Source organism: Lissotriton vulgaris, chromosome 7 (genome assembly GCF_964263255.1).
Source record: "Lissotriton vulgaris chromosome 7, aLisVul1.2, whole genome shotgun sequence".
Taxonomy (NCBI): Eukaryota; Metazoa; Chordata; class Amphibia; order Caudata; family Salamandridae; genus Lissotriton; species Lissotriton vulgaris.
Window position 1 is genome coordinate 108,539,285 of NC_141695.1, and position 20,671 is coordinate 108,559,955.

Here is a 20,671-nt window from a genome sequence, read left to right on the forward strand (position 1 = left end):
TTTTTATTCTCCTTCCCATCATTCACAATCCCGCATTGATTATAATTTTCTCAGCAAATCTTTAGCTCAACATGCCATACACTCTGACATTGGTGCCATTTTAATTTCAGATCATGCTCCTGTTCTTGTTGATATTGATCTCATCCCCTTTTTCCCTCATTCCGGCAGATGGAGATTCAATAATTGTTTACTTCTTGACCCCATTTTTTTTACTCAATTTACTACTTTTGCCACAGAATTTTTTCTACTAAATCAAACTCCCGATACCCCCTATGTTATGGTGTGGGATTCCTTTAAAGCAGCTTCTAGAGGTTTTATCATAAACTTTGTGTCACAAAAGAAAAAACTCATAGAAGCTAAATCTGCTCAACTTCTTACTAAAATCAAACAACTCGAACTCACTTATCATTCCTCTAATACTGAATCCTCTCTCAAAGATCTCATTGAAGCCAACATTTCATTCAATAAATTTACCACAGACGCTGCCTCCAATCTTTTATTAAAATGTAATTCACGTTACTACGGCGGTCAGAATAAAATGGGGAAATTGCTCGCCAAGTACTTGAAAATACGGAAAGAACGTATGAAAATTGAGACAATCCGGACTTCTTCTGGTGACTCTTTATTCAAGGACAAAGATATTCTAAATGAATTTGTCAAATTTTACAAAATCCTCTATACTCTGGAATCCATCCCTACTTCAGCTGATCTTCTTTCCTATTTTCAATCTATCCCTCCACCTCCTTCTGACCATGTGGATTTTGGGGCTTTGGAACATGATATCTCGCTTGCGGAACTCTCCCATGCTGTCTCAAAATTACGTCAAGGAAAAGCCCCTGGTCCTGACAGATTCACTATTGAATTCTATAGCCATTTCGCTTCCCTTCTTTTACCAAAACTTTTACTTTTATTTCAATCTTTTTTTGATACAGGCTTGTCGTATGGTACGTTTCAACAAGCTTTAATATGTTTAATTCCTAAGGACGATAAGGATCACTCTTTATGTAAGAACTACCGACCCATTTCCCTGGTAAACACGGATTACAAAATTCTGGCCAAGATTTTGGCTCTTAGAATGGATCCTTTTTTACCTGACTTAATTGGACCTGAACAATCCGGTTTCGTTAAGGGACGTCTCCCTTCGGACAACTCTCAAGTCTTTTTCGACATTCTCAGTAAGGCATCCTCTCTAGACCTCCCTCTAGCTGCTACTTCTTTAGACGCTGAGAAAGCTTTTGACAGGATTAGTTGGGATTTCATGTTTCAAGCTCTTAAATGGGCAGGATCCCACCCAAATTCATTTCTATTATCTCCTTACTGTATTCTGGTCCTCAAGCGTCGATCTTAATTAACGGTACAGTTTCAGATTATTTAGATCTCCAAAGAGGTGTTCGACAAGGCTGTCCATTGTCTCCTCTATTATTTGTCTTGGCTCTGGAACCTTTTATTACCAAGATTCGACAGGACAATACCATTTCTGGTCTCCATTTTGGTTCCCAACAAGTTAAACTCTCGGTTTATGCCGATGATATTCTTTTCTATTGTTCGGACCCGCTATCTTCTCTTCCTTCCTTTCTTCAAAAAGTCTCTTCCTTTTCCGCTGTGTCTGGTTTTCGTCTTAACGCCGACAAATGTGAAATTCTGCCTCTAAACCCTCTCTGTCAAAAACACCTCTTTGCCCACTCTGGTTTTTCGTGGCAACTATCCAAGATTAAATACTTAGGTGTTTGGTTTGCTCCCCTCTTGTCTGACACTCTTATAATACATTTTGATTGTATATCTAAGAAATTGGATGCTGCCATTACCCGATGGAACCCTCTCTTTTTATCCTGGAGGGGGTGCCTGAGCTCTATAAAAATGATGTTATCACCCCTTATACTATATACCATTTCCATGATTCATATTCATATTCCCGATTATTATTTTAAGAAAATCAATGCTATTTTACTAAAATTCTTATGGAACGGTAAACGTTCTCGTATTGCTCTTGCTTCCTTAAGGAAGGACAAAGCCCATGCTGGAGTCCGCTTCCCTGATTTTAGAGCTTACCATTGTGCTTTTTCCTTGAAACAGGCATCTCGTTGGCTCTCAACCGATCTTCCCTTTTATCCTCCTCTTTGGCTGAAAATAGAATCCTTTTTTATTTTTCCCTTTGATTTCCGTTAAATCTTATCTTTTACATCTATTTTGACTTGTCTCCGTAATCCTATTATTTCTCATTCCCGTAAGCTCCTTCTCCCTTTCTTGTCCTCTTCGTATCCTTCTCTTTCTTCGACACATTTTCAACCTATTTGGTATAATAAACAACTCAAGCTTCTTAATCGCTCCTTTTTCTGGAAAACTTGGCATTCCCAAGGCCTGCGATGGATTTCTCAACTCCTCTCTCACAACCATCCTCTTTCCTTTTCGGATCTCCAGTCTCAATTTTCTCTACCTTCCAGTTCTTGTTCACAATATAATTTACTACTTCCCATTCTTACTCAATACCTTCAGTCCCTACCAAATTCTAATGACATCCCTATCCGCCATCAATCTATATCCTCTTCATTAGATTCCTCTCCCCCCGCATCATTTCTTTATAAATCTTTTCATCTCTCCGTAGACAGATCCAAGACTAAGACTGAACTAGCCTGGGAACAAGACCTTTCACAAGAATGGCCGGTCCCATTTTGGGATAAGATTTGGTCTAAAATCCATAAAACCTCTAGAGCTGCTAATACCACCAAACCCTTTATTTAATTCATAATCAAATTTTGTTTACCCCATTAAGTTTGTCAACTTTCTCCTCAGACGTTCCCTCTACTTGCTGGTCATGTCCTTGTCCCTCTGCAGATTTGAAACATATGTTATTTGATTGTCCTCCCATACTCCAATTTTGGAAACTGGTTTGGCTCCAAATCCAAAAGATTTTTCAGTTTCAAGTCCCCTTATCACTTACTCACATTTTTCTAGGTTCTCTCTCTCCTACTTTTCCCCAATCCCATCAACACTACATGCTCATAGATCTTTTGATAGCTATTGTTTTTCACCTTATTACCTCTAATTGGAAACAAGCTACTAACGTTACATTTCGTGCTTGGTGGAACGCGGTTTGCTTTCATCATCAACTTGATACTAATTATGTTTCCCCCATCTCCCTAGCAATGAAAAGGGATCTCCTTTGGCTTCCTTTGGTAAATTATTTTTCCTCATCTGCTCCCTCAGTCACTACCTCCAATGCTTGATCTGTTGAAGTACGAAAACCACCTTGATTCTCCCATTGCCTTTTCTTAATATCTCTTATTGAACGTTCTATATTATTGTTTTGAACATATTGCATACTTTTTCAATATTGCAATGCTTACGTTGCTTTCTCTATGTACACAATTTTGATTGCATTTCTTATATATTCATATATACTTTGTAATATCATAATTTTCTTTATTGCTGTATAATCTGATGGCTTATTATTTTATCTGTTTCTTCATTTTATGTTCTGTTCTTTTGTTCTTTAATAAACTTCAACTTAAAAAAAAAAGGTGCTCTATTTTTCTAATTCATTTTGAGATTTTTATTGTTTGGTGCTTTGCCTTTATTAGTGTTTTAGTACTGCATAAATACTCTACAGATTGCTATAAATTAAATCTGCCTGCTCTGTGCCATAGTTACACGTGGTTGAGCCCTGGTTAATGTAGTGACTTTTGGAGTATATTCTAACAAGTTAGTGGTATTCCTCGAGGTGTCGACCACCCACCCTAAATAATAATCCACTTTCTCTTCTTTTTTTTTTTTTGTCCTCATAACCACCATGTAGACAAAGTACCAAAAGGAATTTACAGTGAGCAGCTGTCTCAGTTTATCTAGAAAACTGGAAGGGACACGAATCTTGTGGTGGCCATTTATCCCTCAGCTGTCAACTGCATTCCAGGAAGGCACAGAGTCCGTGATTTACCAATCTGCGGCAAACCTTGGGGTAGTTTAGCAGCCAAGTGGGGCTGGGCATGAACCGGATAACGGCTGTTCCACAGGTACAAGATATAGAAGCACCGTAGGAGATCAATCATTGGACCCGGGGAAAAAAACAACCCCCCCAAAAAAAAACCCCGGATGAATCAATGAAGCCAAGAAAGTAGATACCAGAACGCCCTTTTACTGTGATTACCAGATCTGACCATATCCGTACATGAGGTCTGCAAGACTGAAGATTGCCAATCTCTAAATGTAAGAGGTGAAGAGTCTTTCCATTTCCTGCAGATCTCCCTTCTTGAAGCAGGATAGCATAAAAGACTAGACATCTGGCTGGATTTTGTACACCTTCTAAAACCCCAAATACTACTACGGGCAGATCTATGATGACAAGTCTTCCCAATGATTCTGTGAGGGAATTAATAATATCCTCCCAAAATGTGGTTAACAGTGGGCATTCAAAAAACATATGTGTATCTGATGCAGCAATCAACCCGCATTTAGCACAAGACACTGACTCTCCTCCTGCAAATTTAGATAACCTAAGAGGGGAATAGTATGCCCTATGCAGGGTAAAGATATGATTTCTGCGAAGCCAGGACAGCTTAACAATGTTCCACAAAAGTTCAAAAGAAGTCATCCAAAGATCTTGTAAATTCTGGTCCATCAAAACAGAGCCCCATAATGACTCCGGCAGAACAAAGTCTCCATCCGACTCCTCCAGAATGAAATTATACCATTTATATACTTCTTTTTTAGCTGGGCCACAGATTACTAAATCAGAGACAAATTGGCTATGCCCTCCAAGTTTTAATTTATTCCTGTTAGCGGGAGAGGTTTTATAGGCTACAGTCCAAATATGAATCTGTAAGTATTTAAATCGTGAAAGATTGGGGCCAACCTTAGCTTGCAGATGTTCCCACGAGAGTAAATCCCCCTCGTAAAAGAGGTCACTCCAAACTTCCAGGCCTGCCTCTCTCAAAGGGATAGCTAGAGTGTCTTCAGGCCAGGCAGGATTTTCAGCCAACCCCCACAGCGGAGTTTTTTCACAAAAGTAATTTAATTTTATGGATTTCATGACTTCAGCCCAAGTTCTATGTATACAAAAATACCCAGGCAAAATATCAATACTTGCTGGCACATGAAAAGTGGCATCTGCCACATATGAAAAAATAATAATAGTCAAAACCTGTTTTTACACATGGAATACATTTTAATTCCTCATACAAAACATGATATTGGATAAAATCGATATAAATGTTACAGACACATGATAAAATATTTCAGCATTATAGCATATGCATAATTTCCTATATACAACATTAGTTACATATAATGGCTGTTGGATGGTTTCCTGTCTACGCGTTTCGACACTAGGGTGTGTCTTCCTCAGGACTGTACCATCATAATGCTGCGAAAAAAATGATTTAAAAAGATGTTTTTACAATTTTGTATTGCAGTGTAAAAACAGGTCATATTTCATGATTACATGTGCTAGTCTGTGGATATTGCTAATGATGTTACCGCCTAAAATAAACAGAAACAATAGCTTTTGACAACTCAGGTATAAACATATTTCATAACCAGCAACAGTGCATGAATGTTTGATAGGCATGTTATTCATTGCAACAGTGCATGAATATTTGATAGGCATGTTATTCATTTTACTGATTCTCTATTTATATCACAGTGTAATACATCTCTTCTTTTGTATATATCTCATCAACTTTACATTAAACATGCATAAGTTTAGTTGCTACTTTCTTTGGATACAATGTTTTGCATCATCCCAAGTGTAATCATAACCTTACATATCCTAGTGGTAGCTAATAGGGAAAGAGACAATAAAGAGAATTTGAGACAGAAAGGAGAAAAAGGTATCAGTTAGGTTGTTTATAAGCAATGTAATGCTACATGCCTATATTGCTAGTGAAGACTTGCATCTATCATTTTATTTATAATATTTTACTATTCATGTTAACAGACTACATCAGAGGAATATATAATGGGCATTGACATTTCCGTTACAGCCTTTTATGGGAAACACGATTGGTGGCCCCTATATGTACTATATCTTGGTCTTTGTTGCTCACCATTATAGTAACTGCCGCCCACTGAAAACTGATGACTCTTGTTTATATCTTCCGTTTTTATAAGTTGATGAAAATATACAGAGTGGATAGATCGAAGCACATCTATGTATTAAAAACGAAAAAAGGAGTTTTTCTGTGAATACATAACAGTTCCTTATATGCTTGAGCATTCTTTATTATAATAAGACAGATTCTATAGGTAGCAAAAGTCTATTCGATTTAGCCATTGATGACCTCTTATCCTTATATTTGGCATTTATGTTTGTTGTTAATCAATGTTCTCTGGATAATTAAGGGGCCAACCACATTATTGCTTAAAAGACGGAATGCGACACATGGTTCCTATTTTACTCGTCTATTTTTCATTATTTACTTAAGGGAATGCTACTTGCTATGAATGGAACAGTTTCCCGTAAGCTCAGCAGTATTTGAGTTCAGTAACGCATCTCGATCAAAATATCGAGCTCGCTTGTATGCTTCGCGTACCAATCGGTGCGGGTAGCCACGTGCAAGAAATTTCTGCTTCATTTCTTCAGATTGGGCATCGTAATCTTTGATATTGGTGCCAAATATAAGGATAAGAGGTCATCAATGGCTAAATCGAATAGACTTTTGCTACCTATAGAATCTGTCTTATTATAATAAAGAATGCTCAAGCATTTAAGGAACTGTTCCATTCATAGCAAGTAGCATTCCCTTAAGTAAATAGTGAAAAATAGACGAGTATATATTCCTCTGATGTAGTCTGTTAACATGAATAGTAAAATATTATAAATAAAAAGATAGATGCAAGTCTTCACTAGCAATATAGGCATGTAGCATTACATTGCTTATAAACAACCTAACTGATACCTTTTTCTCCTTTCTGTCTCAAATTCTCTTTATTGTCTCTTTCCCTATTAGCTACCACTAGGATATGTAAGGTTATGATTACACTTGGGATGATGGAAAACATTGTATCCAAAGAAAGTAGCAACTAAACTTATGCATGTTTAATGTAAAGTTGATGAGATATATACAAAAGAAGAGATGTATTACACTGTGAGATAAATAGAGAATCAGTAAAATGAATAACATGCCTATCAAACATTCATGCACTGTTGCTGTTTATGAAATATGTTTATACCTGAGTTGTCAAAAGCTATTGTTTCTGTTTATTTTAGGCGGTAACATCATTAGCAATATCCACAGACTAGCACATGTAATCATGAAATATGACCTGTTTTTACACTGCAATACAAAATTGTAAAAATATCTTTTTAAATCATTTTTTTCGCAGCATTATGATGGTACAGTCCTGAGGAAGACACACCCTAGTGTCGAATCGCGTAGACAGGAAACCATCCAACAGCTTTTATATGTAACTAATGTTGTATATAGGAAATTATGCATATGCTATAATGCTGAAATATTTTATCATGTGTCCGTAACATTTATATCGATTTTATCCAATATTATGTTTTGTATGAGGAATTAAAATGTATTCCATGTGTAAAAACAGGTTTTGACTATTATTATTTTTTCATATGTGGCAGATGCCACTTTTCATGTGCCTGCAAGTATTGATATTTTGCCTGGGTATTTTTGTATACATATATTAATTGCCCTGACCCAGGAATTTGATTCTTATCAGGGGGTCCTTATTGTCTTACATATTTCAGCCCAAGTTCTGTCAAGACCTTGTAGAGTCTTCAGTTTAATTTTTTTTTAAAACTTAGGATTGCCAAACTTAAAAAGAAAACCTGAACGATTAATTCTTTCCCCATCCAACATAGCTGCAAACATAGGACCCACCCCCGAGACTGAGGGACACTTCAACAACATTCGTGAATGGGATAATTGAAAGGCCCAAGCATATATTTTTAGGTCTGGAGCCACCAAGCCACCCTTATCACGTCGCCGTTTTAGATTTTTCCAAGCGATCCGTGGAAGATGGTTATTCCAGATAAAGGATGAGATATTAGATTGGAACTTGGCTAAAGTAGTTTGATCAAAGTATAAAGGAATGGTATTAAATAAAAAAGAAATTTTAGGAAGGATAGACATTTTGATGAGATTGGCTCTACCTAATAATGAAAGGGGCAAATGCGACCATGATTGGAGAAGCTTACAACAATCTTTAACAACTGTAGATAGGTTGACTTGGACAAGTTTATTAATGTCCTTGACTATCGTCAAGCCTAGGTATCGCATTGAAATGCCTGCTTGCAGTTCTGTTACAGAGTTCTCATCATTCCATACAAGCATTTCAGTCTTGGCTGCATTAATCTCATATCCTGATACTTGTCCAAAGGCGTGGGCCAATTTCAAAATAGCCGGAAGAGCAGTGGTGACCTCTGATGTTACGATAAGCACGTCGTCGGCGTATAATGCTACCTTCCTCATCCAACCTTGATAGTAAAAAGGTTTGATGGTGACCTCCTCCCTTAGATGTTGCGCAAAGGGCTCAATGTAAAAATCAAAAAGCAAGGGAGAGAGTGGGCATCCCTGTTGGGTTCCCCTAGAGATGAAAAAAGGTCTCGAAAGGTCACCATTAACGAGAAGGCACGCAGATGGATTGCTGTATAACAGGCCTATCACCCTACGGAACCTTTCCCCGACACCAAACTTGGCTAAGGCTTCCGACAGGTACACCCAATTAACCCTGTAGAAAGCCTTGGTTGCGTCCAGCGTAAGGGCGGCCAATGGGAGGTTGTTGCCATATCTATAGCACCGATCAAATCATAGGTTAATTCATAAAGTGGTCTCCCTTTCAGGAACCCCTTTTGTTCCGAATGAAGGACAGAGGGCGCGATAGAGGCTAATCTAGTGGATAGAACTGTGGTGAAGATTTTATAGTCCACATTCAAAATAGAAATCGGCCTATACGAGCCACAGGCTTCCTTAGGTTTACCTGGTTTTATAATAAGGGTGATAGAGGCATTATCCCATGATGTTGGAGGGGGCATTCCTTCTAAAAGGATTTGATTAAACAAAATGGTGAGGAAGGGAATGATTTCTGACTCCATGAGTTTATATAACTCAGCTGGCAGCCCATCCGGTCCGGACGCCTTCCCCTTCTTACCCTTCCTAATGGCAGATCTCACCTCATCCTCTGTGATGGGATTATCCAAATGTTGTGATTGTTCAAAAGAAAAAGAGGGTAAAGTGATGTTACTCAACCAGCTCTTAATAGCCTCAGCCGTGATTACCTTATCCTCTTGATATATATCTTGGAAGAATTCCCTAAAAGCCCTCCTAATTTCATCATCTGAAGTAAAGTTGTTGTTTCCTACTTTTATAGATGCTATGTTATTCCAGACCTGATCCACTTTGGTCTTCCAAGCCAGTAATTTACCAGCGCCTTCACTATATTCGAAATGCGCCAACTTACTGGCTTCCCATCTTTGTTGAACCCTCAGATTTAAAATCGAAGCCAGGCTTCCTTTTAGAATCAGCAGTTGATTGTGAAGAGGGTCTAGAATAGACCCTGAAGCTGTACTGTTAATATCAATATTGTGTTGAACACGAGCCATTTCTGCTTCAATGGAAGAAATCTTTTCATTATAATTCCTCCTACGATAGGCAATTTTAGCTGTAATAAGCCCTCTCAAGGTAGCCTTAAACGAGTCCCAGATAATTCTATTTAAGGCAGAACCATTGTTTAATAGAAAGAAGTTCTGAGTCTCCGACTTAAGATATGAGATATCCTCATCATTGGTAAGGAGAGAGCGATCAAAGGACCACGTACTCGGGGGTTTCTTAATACGGAGACCTAACACCAATTTAACCACAGAATGGTCTGAAAGATGAGAGGGAAAGTAATCAACCAGTCTTTGAGTTATTAAAATAAAGTCGATCCTTGACTTGTGATGGTATTTAAGGTTCCGAAAAGAAACCCCTTGTTGTTGTCCTGACCTTTGTCCACTTTCTCACAATCACTTCACAATACTTTCCATTTCATTAACAGGCACATTGTTTAGACTGTAATTAGAATGGCAAGGAAGACTGTCACCTTTACAGCAATAGACAATTTCAAATCTAGACTCCTATTATGAAAGAATAGTATTTCTAAAGTGAGGAAGTTATTGCCCCCGCTGAACAATGGTGGCTCTTCGGCTAAGGCAGAGGAGAGTCATCCCACTGCTTTTTACCAGTGAAATAAAGGAAAAATAAAATAATACTAACTCAACGTAATTATTATTATTTCATTTGTTCCTGCTGCAGCAGCTTTGCAGGGTGGGGGGGGGCTGCAATGCTCTCAGAGCAGGGGGAGGAGTAGTGGGCACACACTGTAAGTGTGCATAAATGTTTGGCCGGCCGGCTCAGAACAACCCCAGGTGCCTCAAAGTCATCGGTACTGAAATATGGGACCGAGGATACAACATAGCTTGAATGCCATAGAGGCTTCACCCCCTGAGAAAGGCATAAAATTGTACAGTATCCATAATGGAACTATGATAGTGAACCCAACGATATTAGGAGGTTCGCCGTCACTTGGAGCTGGCTGATGACTGCCTGGGGCAAGCCCGCTTTCAACAGCCAGTCGTCGAAATAGGTCTAAGACTGATGTCCGGACCTCTGAAGATGTGCTGCGGCCACCAGAATCACTTTTGTGAACACCCTAGGGGCACTGGAAGAGTGAAAGGAAAGCACTGCAAACTGAAAATGCTCCTGCTTCACCATGAACCACTGCAGTGCCTGTAGGCCTGCAGGACAAGAATGCGGCAATAACCATCCTGCAGTTCCAACTCCACCACCGAGTCTCAGGGCAGACAACACCTGGGCTAGTGTGAACATCTTTAATTTGTCTTTTCACAGAAAGGCACTGAAAGGGTAAAGAGAGAGATAGATAGATAGATAGATAGATAGATAGATAGATAGATAGATAGATAGATAGATAGATAGATAGATAGATAGATAGAGATAGATTAAATGAAATAAATGTAATTTATTTTACAGGCGAAGGGGTGTGCTTTGATTTCCCTGCACCATTATTTTCTATTGGAGTGTGTTGTAGTACCAGTAGTTGGCCATGTTCTTGACTAACTCTAGGAAACTGCTGACCTTGTTTTAATCATTTTAGTTATAGTACATTCAAGTTATGTAGTTTTTGGGTCTCGCCGAAGACAGTGCATATGCCGTTGTTTGCTAAAAATGTTGTTATCTTAGAGTGAGCTTAAAGCCCACACACTGCTGACTACTTTTGGCTTCATCATCACTCTCATTTATTTGCTACACTTAGGCCAGCTGTACTTACTCTTCTTGTGCTTGGCTGTCCCCTGGAGCATGGCCCAAGTGCTTTTGCCCTTCCTCTGCTCACACTTTCAGAGAAACCTTTTTCTTGTTGTGGAAGCACTCCCCTGTCCTTCACATTGCTTGGCTTATCTCATCCTTTTTCTGCCCACCCAGCACTTTCCTTCATGTTCCTTCATGTTGTTGGCCCCCTCCTGCCATCCTACAACTGTCTATCATGTTGCTTGCCCAACCCTCCTTCCCTCCTCCAGCTATCTGTCAAATTGCTTGCCTCCTTCTGCCCTCCTCCCATTGTCCATCATGTTGCATGCCCCTTCCTACCTTCTTTTAGCTGCACGTCATGTTGCTGGATACCTCCTGCCCTTAACCAGCTGTACTTGTTGGTTGAACCCCCCCCATCTCCCACAACAATAAGAAGCACTATGATGCGGCCAGTGCTGGCCATGTCATAGCACTTTGTTTCCTAACTTTTAGCCATGCTGTACAGCAGCTATGCTACTGTGCAACATTTGTAAAAGCAAGGACAAAGCCAATAGCTCGCGTAGGTGAGACCTATTACTTTTGCCAATGCACGTTTGAATACCAGTGTCCTTACTCCTGTATGGGTGGGGGGGGTGTTTGTATTAGCATGTCCCTCCCTAAACTCTTACTTACATTGTCTTAAATCCCCTGCATTAGTAGTAGATTTTCTCCATTTTCACTTTGCTGCCTGCTCTCTCTTATATGGACTACTACAACATATAGGTGCAGCAGAGGCTAAGGTCTGTGGCAGGCAAAGGTTTGGGTATTGCATTTTGTAGTACTACTACTCAACATACTACTTCGGTACCAATACGCAACATGCTACTAAATGCAGTTGGCAAATCAGGCCCCATATGCCCTGGGACATGTAATTCCACTTTTACCATTAAAAGTATAAAATTAAAACAATAGCTAAAAAGTAAGCCCTAACTTACGGTGTTGCACATGACAGCCATATTTGACGGCAGTGTGCAATTGCTCTTATATTTGTATTATGATCACTGGCAAAGCAGCCAATGATGTAGCTGGGCTTTGCAGAGGTTGTAAAGAGACTCTAACTTTGTGGTTGAAAATTACTGTTTTTGGAATTATTTTGTACTAATACTATTCTACTTGGATGGCGGAGTGGTTTAAAAATATGTTACCTGTTAACCATGAAAGATACTCTATTTCATTACACTATCAGTGTGGATGATTAGTTAGTTATGGCTGTTCATTGGTTTATTCATTCATTTTTCATTAACCAGTAGAAGATCCCTTCTTTAAACTGGTTACCTATGGTCTGGTTCAAAATCAAAATTTCCAAACAGTGTCCATTAACCTTAACTAGAATAATTATCAATTGCACTGTGTCATGTTGACACCTAAGTTAATCCTATATTCTTAGCCAACAGCATGATTGATGATGAAATCCTTAACCCATATATATAGCTATATTGTTGAAATTTAAACTACAAGCACCAAAATTCAATGTTCTGCTGTGAGATATCCATGGATGGCTAGATTTGTCAGGTGTGGCAGGGGAGCCCTTTTGCAGCTATATCGGCAACTGACGGCATCAGAAATGCATTGGTTCACTGCGCTTTTCCTGTGTATTCAAGTTGAACACATTAATGTGGACTGCCAAAAGCATGCAGCCTGATCTGGAGTCACAGTATGCTGTGCTCCCTACACAACAGTCATGCAAGGTCTACACAAGGGGGAAGATATCAGGTTTCAGTAAAAATTGGGTTGGGTTGGTGTATGGATTGTGTGTGTAAGCTACCCAAGGTGCATTGGGTTAGGTGCACTATGAGGAGTTATGCATTAGTTGTAGACGTTCTTGTTATTAGAAGAAACTCATAACTTCAGAAGTGTACAAAGTCCCTCACTAGTAGCCTAGTGTGAGCCCTGAATAAATATATCCATTTACCTTCTGGTGGGCGCAGTTTCTCCTAGCCTTGGAAGCTACTGGATCTATCCAGAAACAGACTCAAAGACAAAATTGTTTTGGATTATGACCACGGATTCAGCGAAATGTTTTTTTAAAAACCTTCCCTTGCGTCCACTTTCAAGCCACTGACCTTGAATTCCAACTGGTATAATATACATGATGTAATTCTTAGTTCTATGTGTCATGCACATGGCCTTCCAAAGCAAGTGGCCAGCCTACTTGCAGAGGTTGACCATTTTTAGGTCTGGAACATGACGCTGGGATGATAAAGTATCCCAACAAACCAATGGTAAAGTCACAAAAACGTGGGTGCTTGTTCATCAATAGTACAGGCCTGGAGGCTCTGTTGCTCTTGGCCCATCCCTGAGATGACAACCAAGTTGCTCAGCTCTTAAAGAAACTATTTTGGATTCACTGTTCAAACAAATGTTTGATATTCATGAAAATGGTGGACCGCAGTAAGAAGGGCCCCGTGAACCTTGTACAGGTGGGACAGAAATAATGTAGATGCTGAGCTATCACTCAACAATTATGGCATTTTTAACAGTGGCTCCTAAGTTGTTTCTATAAGAGCAGAGCAACTTGGTTGACATCTCAGTGATGGTATTTCTGTGTTTGAAAGAGCTGAGAAGTTCATATTCAGAACAAATAAAATGTTTTTCATGAAAATGAGAAGCTATTGTTTAGGTGAATTGAGGAGATTTTGCCAAAATGAAAAGATAGTATTTGATAGCAAAACATGAACTGAAAATCTGATATTTGTAATAGTGCGGCTTGAATCCATAAAATGTAGTATTGGAGTAAGCAGTCTACTATAGAAGCCTACATCAGTTATCCTGGCCTCTAATACAGCCTGAGATTGCAATATTCTGTTTATTGCAACTCCAAGAAGATTCTCAGTTCCAATATATGATTGAGCATCTACTTTAAAGGGACAGAAAAGGAAGCAAGTTATATTACACTTAGTAAGACGCCAAGGTATATGATATGGGGATGATTTGTGCGCCTAATTAATGAATGAAAAAAATAAAAAAAATAATAAAATAGATCACTGGATGTTGCATTTTAGGAATACCTATCACCAGTAGGTTTTTAAACAATCATGTAGAAAATTGCTCCTTTTAACACCAAGATCAGAATATTGTCTTGGGAGAGTGGTTTTGCAACACTTCCAGGGAGGGTCAGTCTTGCTTGGCACTTTTTGAAAGTGCTAGAAGATCTGTGAAGTGCTGATTAAAAGCTTGAGTCTTTTTAGGCAAACTGTGGCAATGATAAATAGCCCTACAGAATAATTGAAGTTTTTTGTTTCTTTACATGGTGTTAGGTATTCAATACGTTTTTCCTGATGCTTCCACCAAACAACATTTGTAAAATTATTATTCCTCATTTCGCTTCTGAAAGTTCATCCTGCACCCTAGCCTGGACTGCTACTTTTGAGGAGTCTAGTATTCCTCGGCCATCCCTTTTCCCCACTTGGGCCGCGACTAAGCCTGTTCCTTCTGCCTGCCCACCCAGGCTACTGTTGGTAGACAAGGGCTGGTGCTAAGGTGGTTCTCATTGTCCTTCCTGCACAACATTGTTGTTTATAGATGTACTGGTTGCAGTGGAAAACCTAATCCCGATCAGCGCTATTTCACTGTGTCCTTATGTTGAACTGGCATTCTATTTTGAGTAAAGAAGAGACCAAGTTCAACAAAACTATTATAAGGGATTGTCTAAGCTTAGCTAACTCAACGAGAATCCCGTGGCTCTCGTATATCTCCAGACAGGTAACCCAATTGAACGGACCTCTATCATCGAATCAACCTGATAGCATAACATCCTATAGTAAAAGAGAATTAAAACTTTAATTGCACACAAAAAATGTCTGATGCTAGATGTGCCAATGACAGTGTTAAACCGTCAGTGATCAGATACCTTGCTGTGGCACAAGTTGAGGGCCTCCTGGGGTACTTAACATTTACATCTAATACCCAACATTGGTTTGTCTTGATACTACAAAGATTGGGTATAGTCCATGTTTTGGCCTTCTTCCCAAAAATGAAACCATGGCATGAGGCAGCTGTTAGACGTCCATGTGCTGGAATTTCCACCCAAACAACAATGCATTTTATCCTTTTCTGCTGCTTATATACTGAAATCAGGAATCTCCCTTTAAAAAAACTTTGTTCTCAACTATGAGTATTAGGGATTATAAAGATGATGTTCCTACCTATGTTCTTGAGAGGACCAGGCACGGCTGGTAAAGGTAAGAGCGGTGAGGCGGGGTAGTGGGGTGGGAAGTCGACATACGATGGGATAGAGAAAATAAAATAAATAAAACCACTTACCTTGCGCTTCCCGCATCACCAACCCGGCAATGCAGCGAGCACAAGTTAAGTGGTTTTATTCATTTTATTTTCCCTATTCTGTCTTATGTTGACTTCCTCCTCGCCCTGCCCCTGCACACCCACTCTTACCTGTCCTGGCTACGCCTGTAGAGGACCCTTTAATTTGTTATAATGTTGCCTCCTTTATATGGAAAGCCTTAGGAAACATCTTAATAACTCATATTAACCCCTCTTCTGAAATTTTTACATGACATCCTGCTGGTCCAAACCTTTATCTACTTCCACTGTGGGTATAGTGTCCATTGTGGAGCAATAACTTGGTAGACTAGCCATATTTTCTGTTCTTCGGAAGGCCCCGGGACTCAAGACCGATAGTGCTGCAGTGATGGTCTGAGTGATGTCTAGATAGGTTGCATATTTCTTTATATAAACATAACGGACCCTAGATAGAGGTTTTTGCTTTATAGAGCTTTGTGGCATAACAGGGCTTTCCTCAACCTGGCAACTTACTACTGGCTTTAATCACCACTAGATCAACGCACTACACTGCACAGGCACTTTGCAATCCTCTAGCGGTCCGATCTAAACTCACTAAATCGCATTTGCACTTTATAATGAACTGACTGGCTCCACGTTTTGCAACTGCTAGTCTATGCTGTTGTTTAGTTATGGTGGATGAGCACAGGAGCATGTTAGGAGCCATGTGACAACCTGTTTGTATTGTTTTTCCTGTTTGCAATTTGCTACCTTAGCTGACATTCTGCACTTTACATTTTGTATTTTATATTGAGATATTTTGCCTAAAAGTTTTATTATATTCTCAATGCACCATGTCATATTTTGTACTCTGGATGTCAGATGTAACACTGATATGACATGGGCCCTTCCTTTGTGGTTTGTGAACTGCTATTTACATTTTATGGTGTTATCTCAAACACAGTAAAGATCTTTAATCGAATTAATTGACTGTTCTACCATCAAAGTGGGAATTTGGACGTGGGCTGCCCATCAACAGATTGAGTTCCAGCAAGAGAAGTGTCCACTATCCAGGCCGCAAATACAACCATGGTGACAATCAGATAGTACTGAAAGCCTAGCTGAATATCTAGCTTCTTCACAGGTGATGGTAGGGTAAAAGGCATCACAGGCAAAATGCTATTTGTGCTTACTGCATATTTTCAGGTTTAATGTAGTACTTATCAGTATCCCATAAATGCCCTACTAAGTTGTTTGGCCTGAGAACTTGCACTGGGCATTTTTTAACTAGACTGCTTTAAAGAACTCAGCTGAAAAAATGTGCACAATTCAATGACACATGCCAAGCTCACAACATAGTACTGCAGTGGTACAATGCATGCCTTGTGTGCATACATACTAGTGTATGTCATGTCAGTGTGGCATTGCATTGTCACTAAGTCATGCACTTGGTGTCCTGAATTGTCTAGCGGTAGTAGTAGTAATTGTCTAGTATTTATTATTCAACTGGACTTTGTAGCATGTTATTTCTTAGGGGCATGCAACGCAATGTTGCTTGTCGGTGGTTCCATATATTAACGCTAACAAGAATATTAATTAAGTTTCTAAATGAAATTCCCTAACTAGGCCCAACTCAATCTATGTCCGTTCCAACACATGTCCTTTTTGGTTGGATAACTGCGCTGTTTGTTGGGAAATCTCAGACTCATCACCCCGCCACCACCCAAAAATTATTAGTTAAGCCACGCCCATGACTATGGGCCTTTAGTTCACAATATAACCCTGGGCGTAGTTCGCGAAGTAGAGCTGCGCGTAGCTACGCGAAGTGCACTTCGCACTACGTGAGCTACGCGTAGCACTACAGGAGCTGCGTAGTACCCTGTGCGCACTGTCCAAGATGCCATTTTCAATGATTGCACAGTGCGGACAAGCATCCGGCACTGTGCAATCATGGAAAACGGCCTCTTGCACAGTGCAAGCTGTAGTTTTCTGCCACTCAAGTAGATTTTGACTCAAGCTGCAGCTTTCTCAACGCGGACTGGTAGTTTCTCATTGTGAGCGGTCGCGAGCATACGTGACCGCTCGCAATGAGAAACCTGACCTCCCCACGTTGAGAATCTCACCGGGAGGTTTATTTTCCATGCTCGCGGTCGCCAACTTGACGTTGAGGACCGTGAGCAAGCAAAAAATGTCCGCTGCACTACACTATGCATGTTTGCACCGTGTGATGTGCAATTCGCCTGGTGTGAAGTAGCGGAAACCTCGCAAACTACGCAAGCGTAGTGTAGTGCTTTGCCTAGGGTTAAATATGATTGATAGTGAGTCAGCTATAGTCCACACCAAATGATAATATGTCAAGTTTTCCTAAGAGCATTTCCAGACATAGTAATGCATAGTGACTCTCGACCAGCGTTACACAGCAAACAATGTGTACTTTTAAAATGGGGTAACATAAGTACAAATTATCTATGGTGTTTAGAAAAACCTGCTTAGTAAGTACTATTGTGAATGATGCTGCTGTTCTTTACATGAACATGTGGATTTAACCGCCAGCAAGGTTGAAAGTTATGATTAAATTCTTTTAATAAAGAGATGAACCTAAATATGACTAGAGAGCATGACATCTTGACAGTTTCCTATTCCTCGCATTATCCCTTTTTAAGTGGCGGCTGCTGTTAAATAAAAGTGAAGGGGGCAACATAGGGGCTGTGGGGCAGGAGAAAAAAACTAGCACTTACTTCGCGGCTGCCGCTTCTGTACTCTTCTGTTCGTCTGCTCCACTCATCTCCCAGCACTCCATGCACAGGCTCCCAGACTCCCTACACCAATCCAGATGCTGCTCTCCTGCTGGTAAGACCCAGTATGAGACAAGCTCCGGGATAGGTCTGAGCAGTCTGGTGATTGACACTCAGTCAGGCCCTACGAGCCTGTGTCTGTTCTCCACCCAACTGTGCAGCTCATCTCGGGTGGAGGGATCTAAGGGGCATGTCAGTTTGGCCGTCTTAGGGTGGCCGGCCAAACTGACACGTGCACTTGCAACAGTGCCTACCACTCCTCCTCCCGGCTACTGCTGTCCATTAGTATGGCCCGGCCCCACCCCACTCTCAACTTGGCTCAGCGAATAAAATAAAATGTTAATAAGCGGTTTTATTATCATTTTATTTACCATGTTTTCACTGCTGAGAGAACAGTGGGGCGATGTTTGTCAGCAGTAACACTGTGCACTTATATCACAGGTAAAAGACAGGGTCACTAGAGACAGGATGACCACTGCATTTTCAAAGCTCTTACCAGTTCCTGCTGATCATCAAACACAGCCAGCACAGAATGAGTTGAATCGCAAGACTCGTTGGCTGTGGTCCAGTTTCCTTCTGTTTCGGAGAAATAGTAACACTTGTTCCGGTACCAGATCCAGCCGTCACCACAAGGGGGCGTCATTGACAGTTTGTCATCTTTGCAGTCGGTCGTCCGTCCATATTTAACTAATAAAATAGTAACATTTCTATCATTCAAAATACAAATATATATTTTATGCTAAGCACATTAGACCTACAGTTATCGCTGCTAAAGAGAGGGTGACATGTGGCAACTGAATGGCGGAAATCTGGCACAAGAGCAAAAACCTTATACCATTGCAGCCTCCTGACCTTTATATGCGCCCCCCCCTGGTCAAAAGCACCCTGGACTACTCGACTCAGCATTAAGCATTAAAAAGATGTTAAATAAAGAGGCGGACTTTTAGTTAAAGGCTAATTGATGTCAGAAAAGGAAGTAACTAGGAATCCTGCACCACCTAACTTTAGGAACACATTTATTTTTCAAGACATCTTGCAGCAAAAGTGTAAAAATATGATAAATTCTCTTCAGAATTTAAAAAGTCCATTTCATTAACATGCAGAACCACTTCACCTTAGAACTTCAGATTATGTCAGTGCATTCAGCCTGATTCATGAAATCCGAATTCTGCGATTTTTAAATTGCGATTCACAGCGAATCGCAATTTAGAAATCGCAGATCGGCATTCATCAAAATTACAGAGGAAAAAAAAGCGATTTGCACGCGGCCGCAAAAAGTGTCAGCGATTTTGTAAAATCGCAGAATAATCGCTATTTCCGTCATCATCCGTGTCGGAATTGCGATATCGCTAATTGCGATATCGCAAATTGCGAGATCGCTAAATGCGATCTCGCAAAATCGCGAGATCGGAAAAACGGGAAGTCGCATTTTGAGCACAGTGATGACATCACAACCAGGAAGCAGCCAGTACCCACCCCCATTCATAACAGTGAGGCTGATCTCGAGGCTGCATCTTACTGAGCTCCTGCCAGGACACCTGCAAACTTGCAAATCCTCAACTCATCTGACTGCAGCAATGGCTGAGGAGGCTGTACCAGGGCCCAGCGACTCCGGGCGCAAGATGCGGTGGTTGACAACCACCCTAAACTTTTTGGAAAAGACTCCAGGAGGGTGCCTGAGGCGGAGAAACGCCGAATCTGGCTTGGAATATCGGCTAAAGTCAACTCTTTGGGCGTGGCACACAAGTCGCTGGAGGAGCTTAAGAACAGGTGGTACAACCTCCGAGGTCGTGCCAAGGAGAGGGTGGCAGAGAGGCTGGGCGAGACCCTGGCTACTGGAGGCGGAGAACCTACTGTCCCTCCCAACACCCCCATGGAGGACCGCGTGAAGGACACTCTAGAGCCAGAGGCGTGCATTGGGGTCACCACTCTGGACTCATCCCGCCCCACCCAAGAGAGCCAAGGTAAGTGGCATGCGACTGCGACCCTGTCCCCTATCAATGGCCATGACCCCTTAGCCTCCCATAATCTTCCAAAGTCATGCCATCCATGCACATTAGGTAATGCCCAAAAGCATTGTGGGACATGCAGTCTGCCCACAATGTACAAGTACCCCAATGCAGCCAGACATGTCCCAAAGTACGCAATGCCACAGCCAGTCAGCGAATGCCATCCAGCATGCATGTAGCAACTGCACGTGTGACAGATACATGCAACTAATGAAGTCCACTTCCCCTCACAGGTGGCGCTGACAACAGCAGCGATAGCGACAGGCTGCTCATTGATGAGCAACCAGAGGAAGCCGAGGAGCTGCCAACAGCGACACATCCTGCACCAACAGGC

The 20,671-nt window shown here is 40.7% G+C and overlaps 1 protein-coding gene across 2 annotated transcripts in view; it reads right to left on the reverse strand.

Annotated features, from left to right (window-relative positions):
• LOC147700926 (C-type lectin domain family 2 member D-like) overlaps positions 1-20,671 on the reverse strand; it is a 144,730-nt gene that overhangs the window by 26,890 nt on the left and 97,169 nt on the right. For both annotated transcript variants that reach the window (XM_086929774.1, XM_086929773.1), the window contains exon 4: positions 18,825-19,015. In XM_086929774.1, coding sequence (XP_086785900.1) covers positions 18,825-19,015 — 191 coding nt within the window. The remainder of the gene's footprint in view (positions 1-18,824; positions 19,016-20,671) is intronic.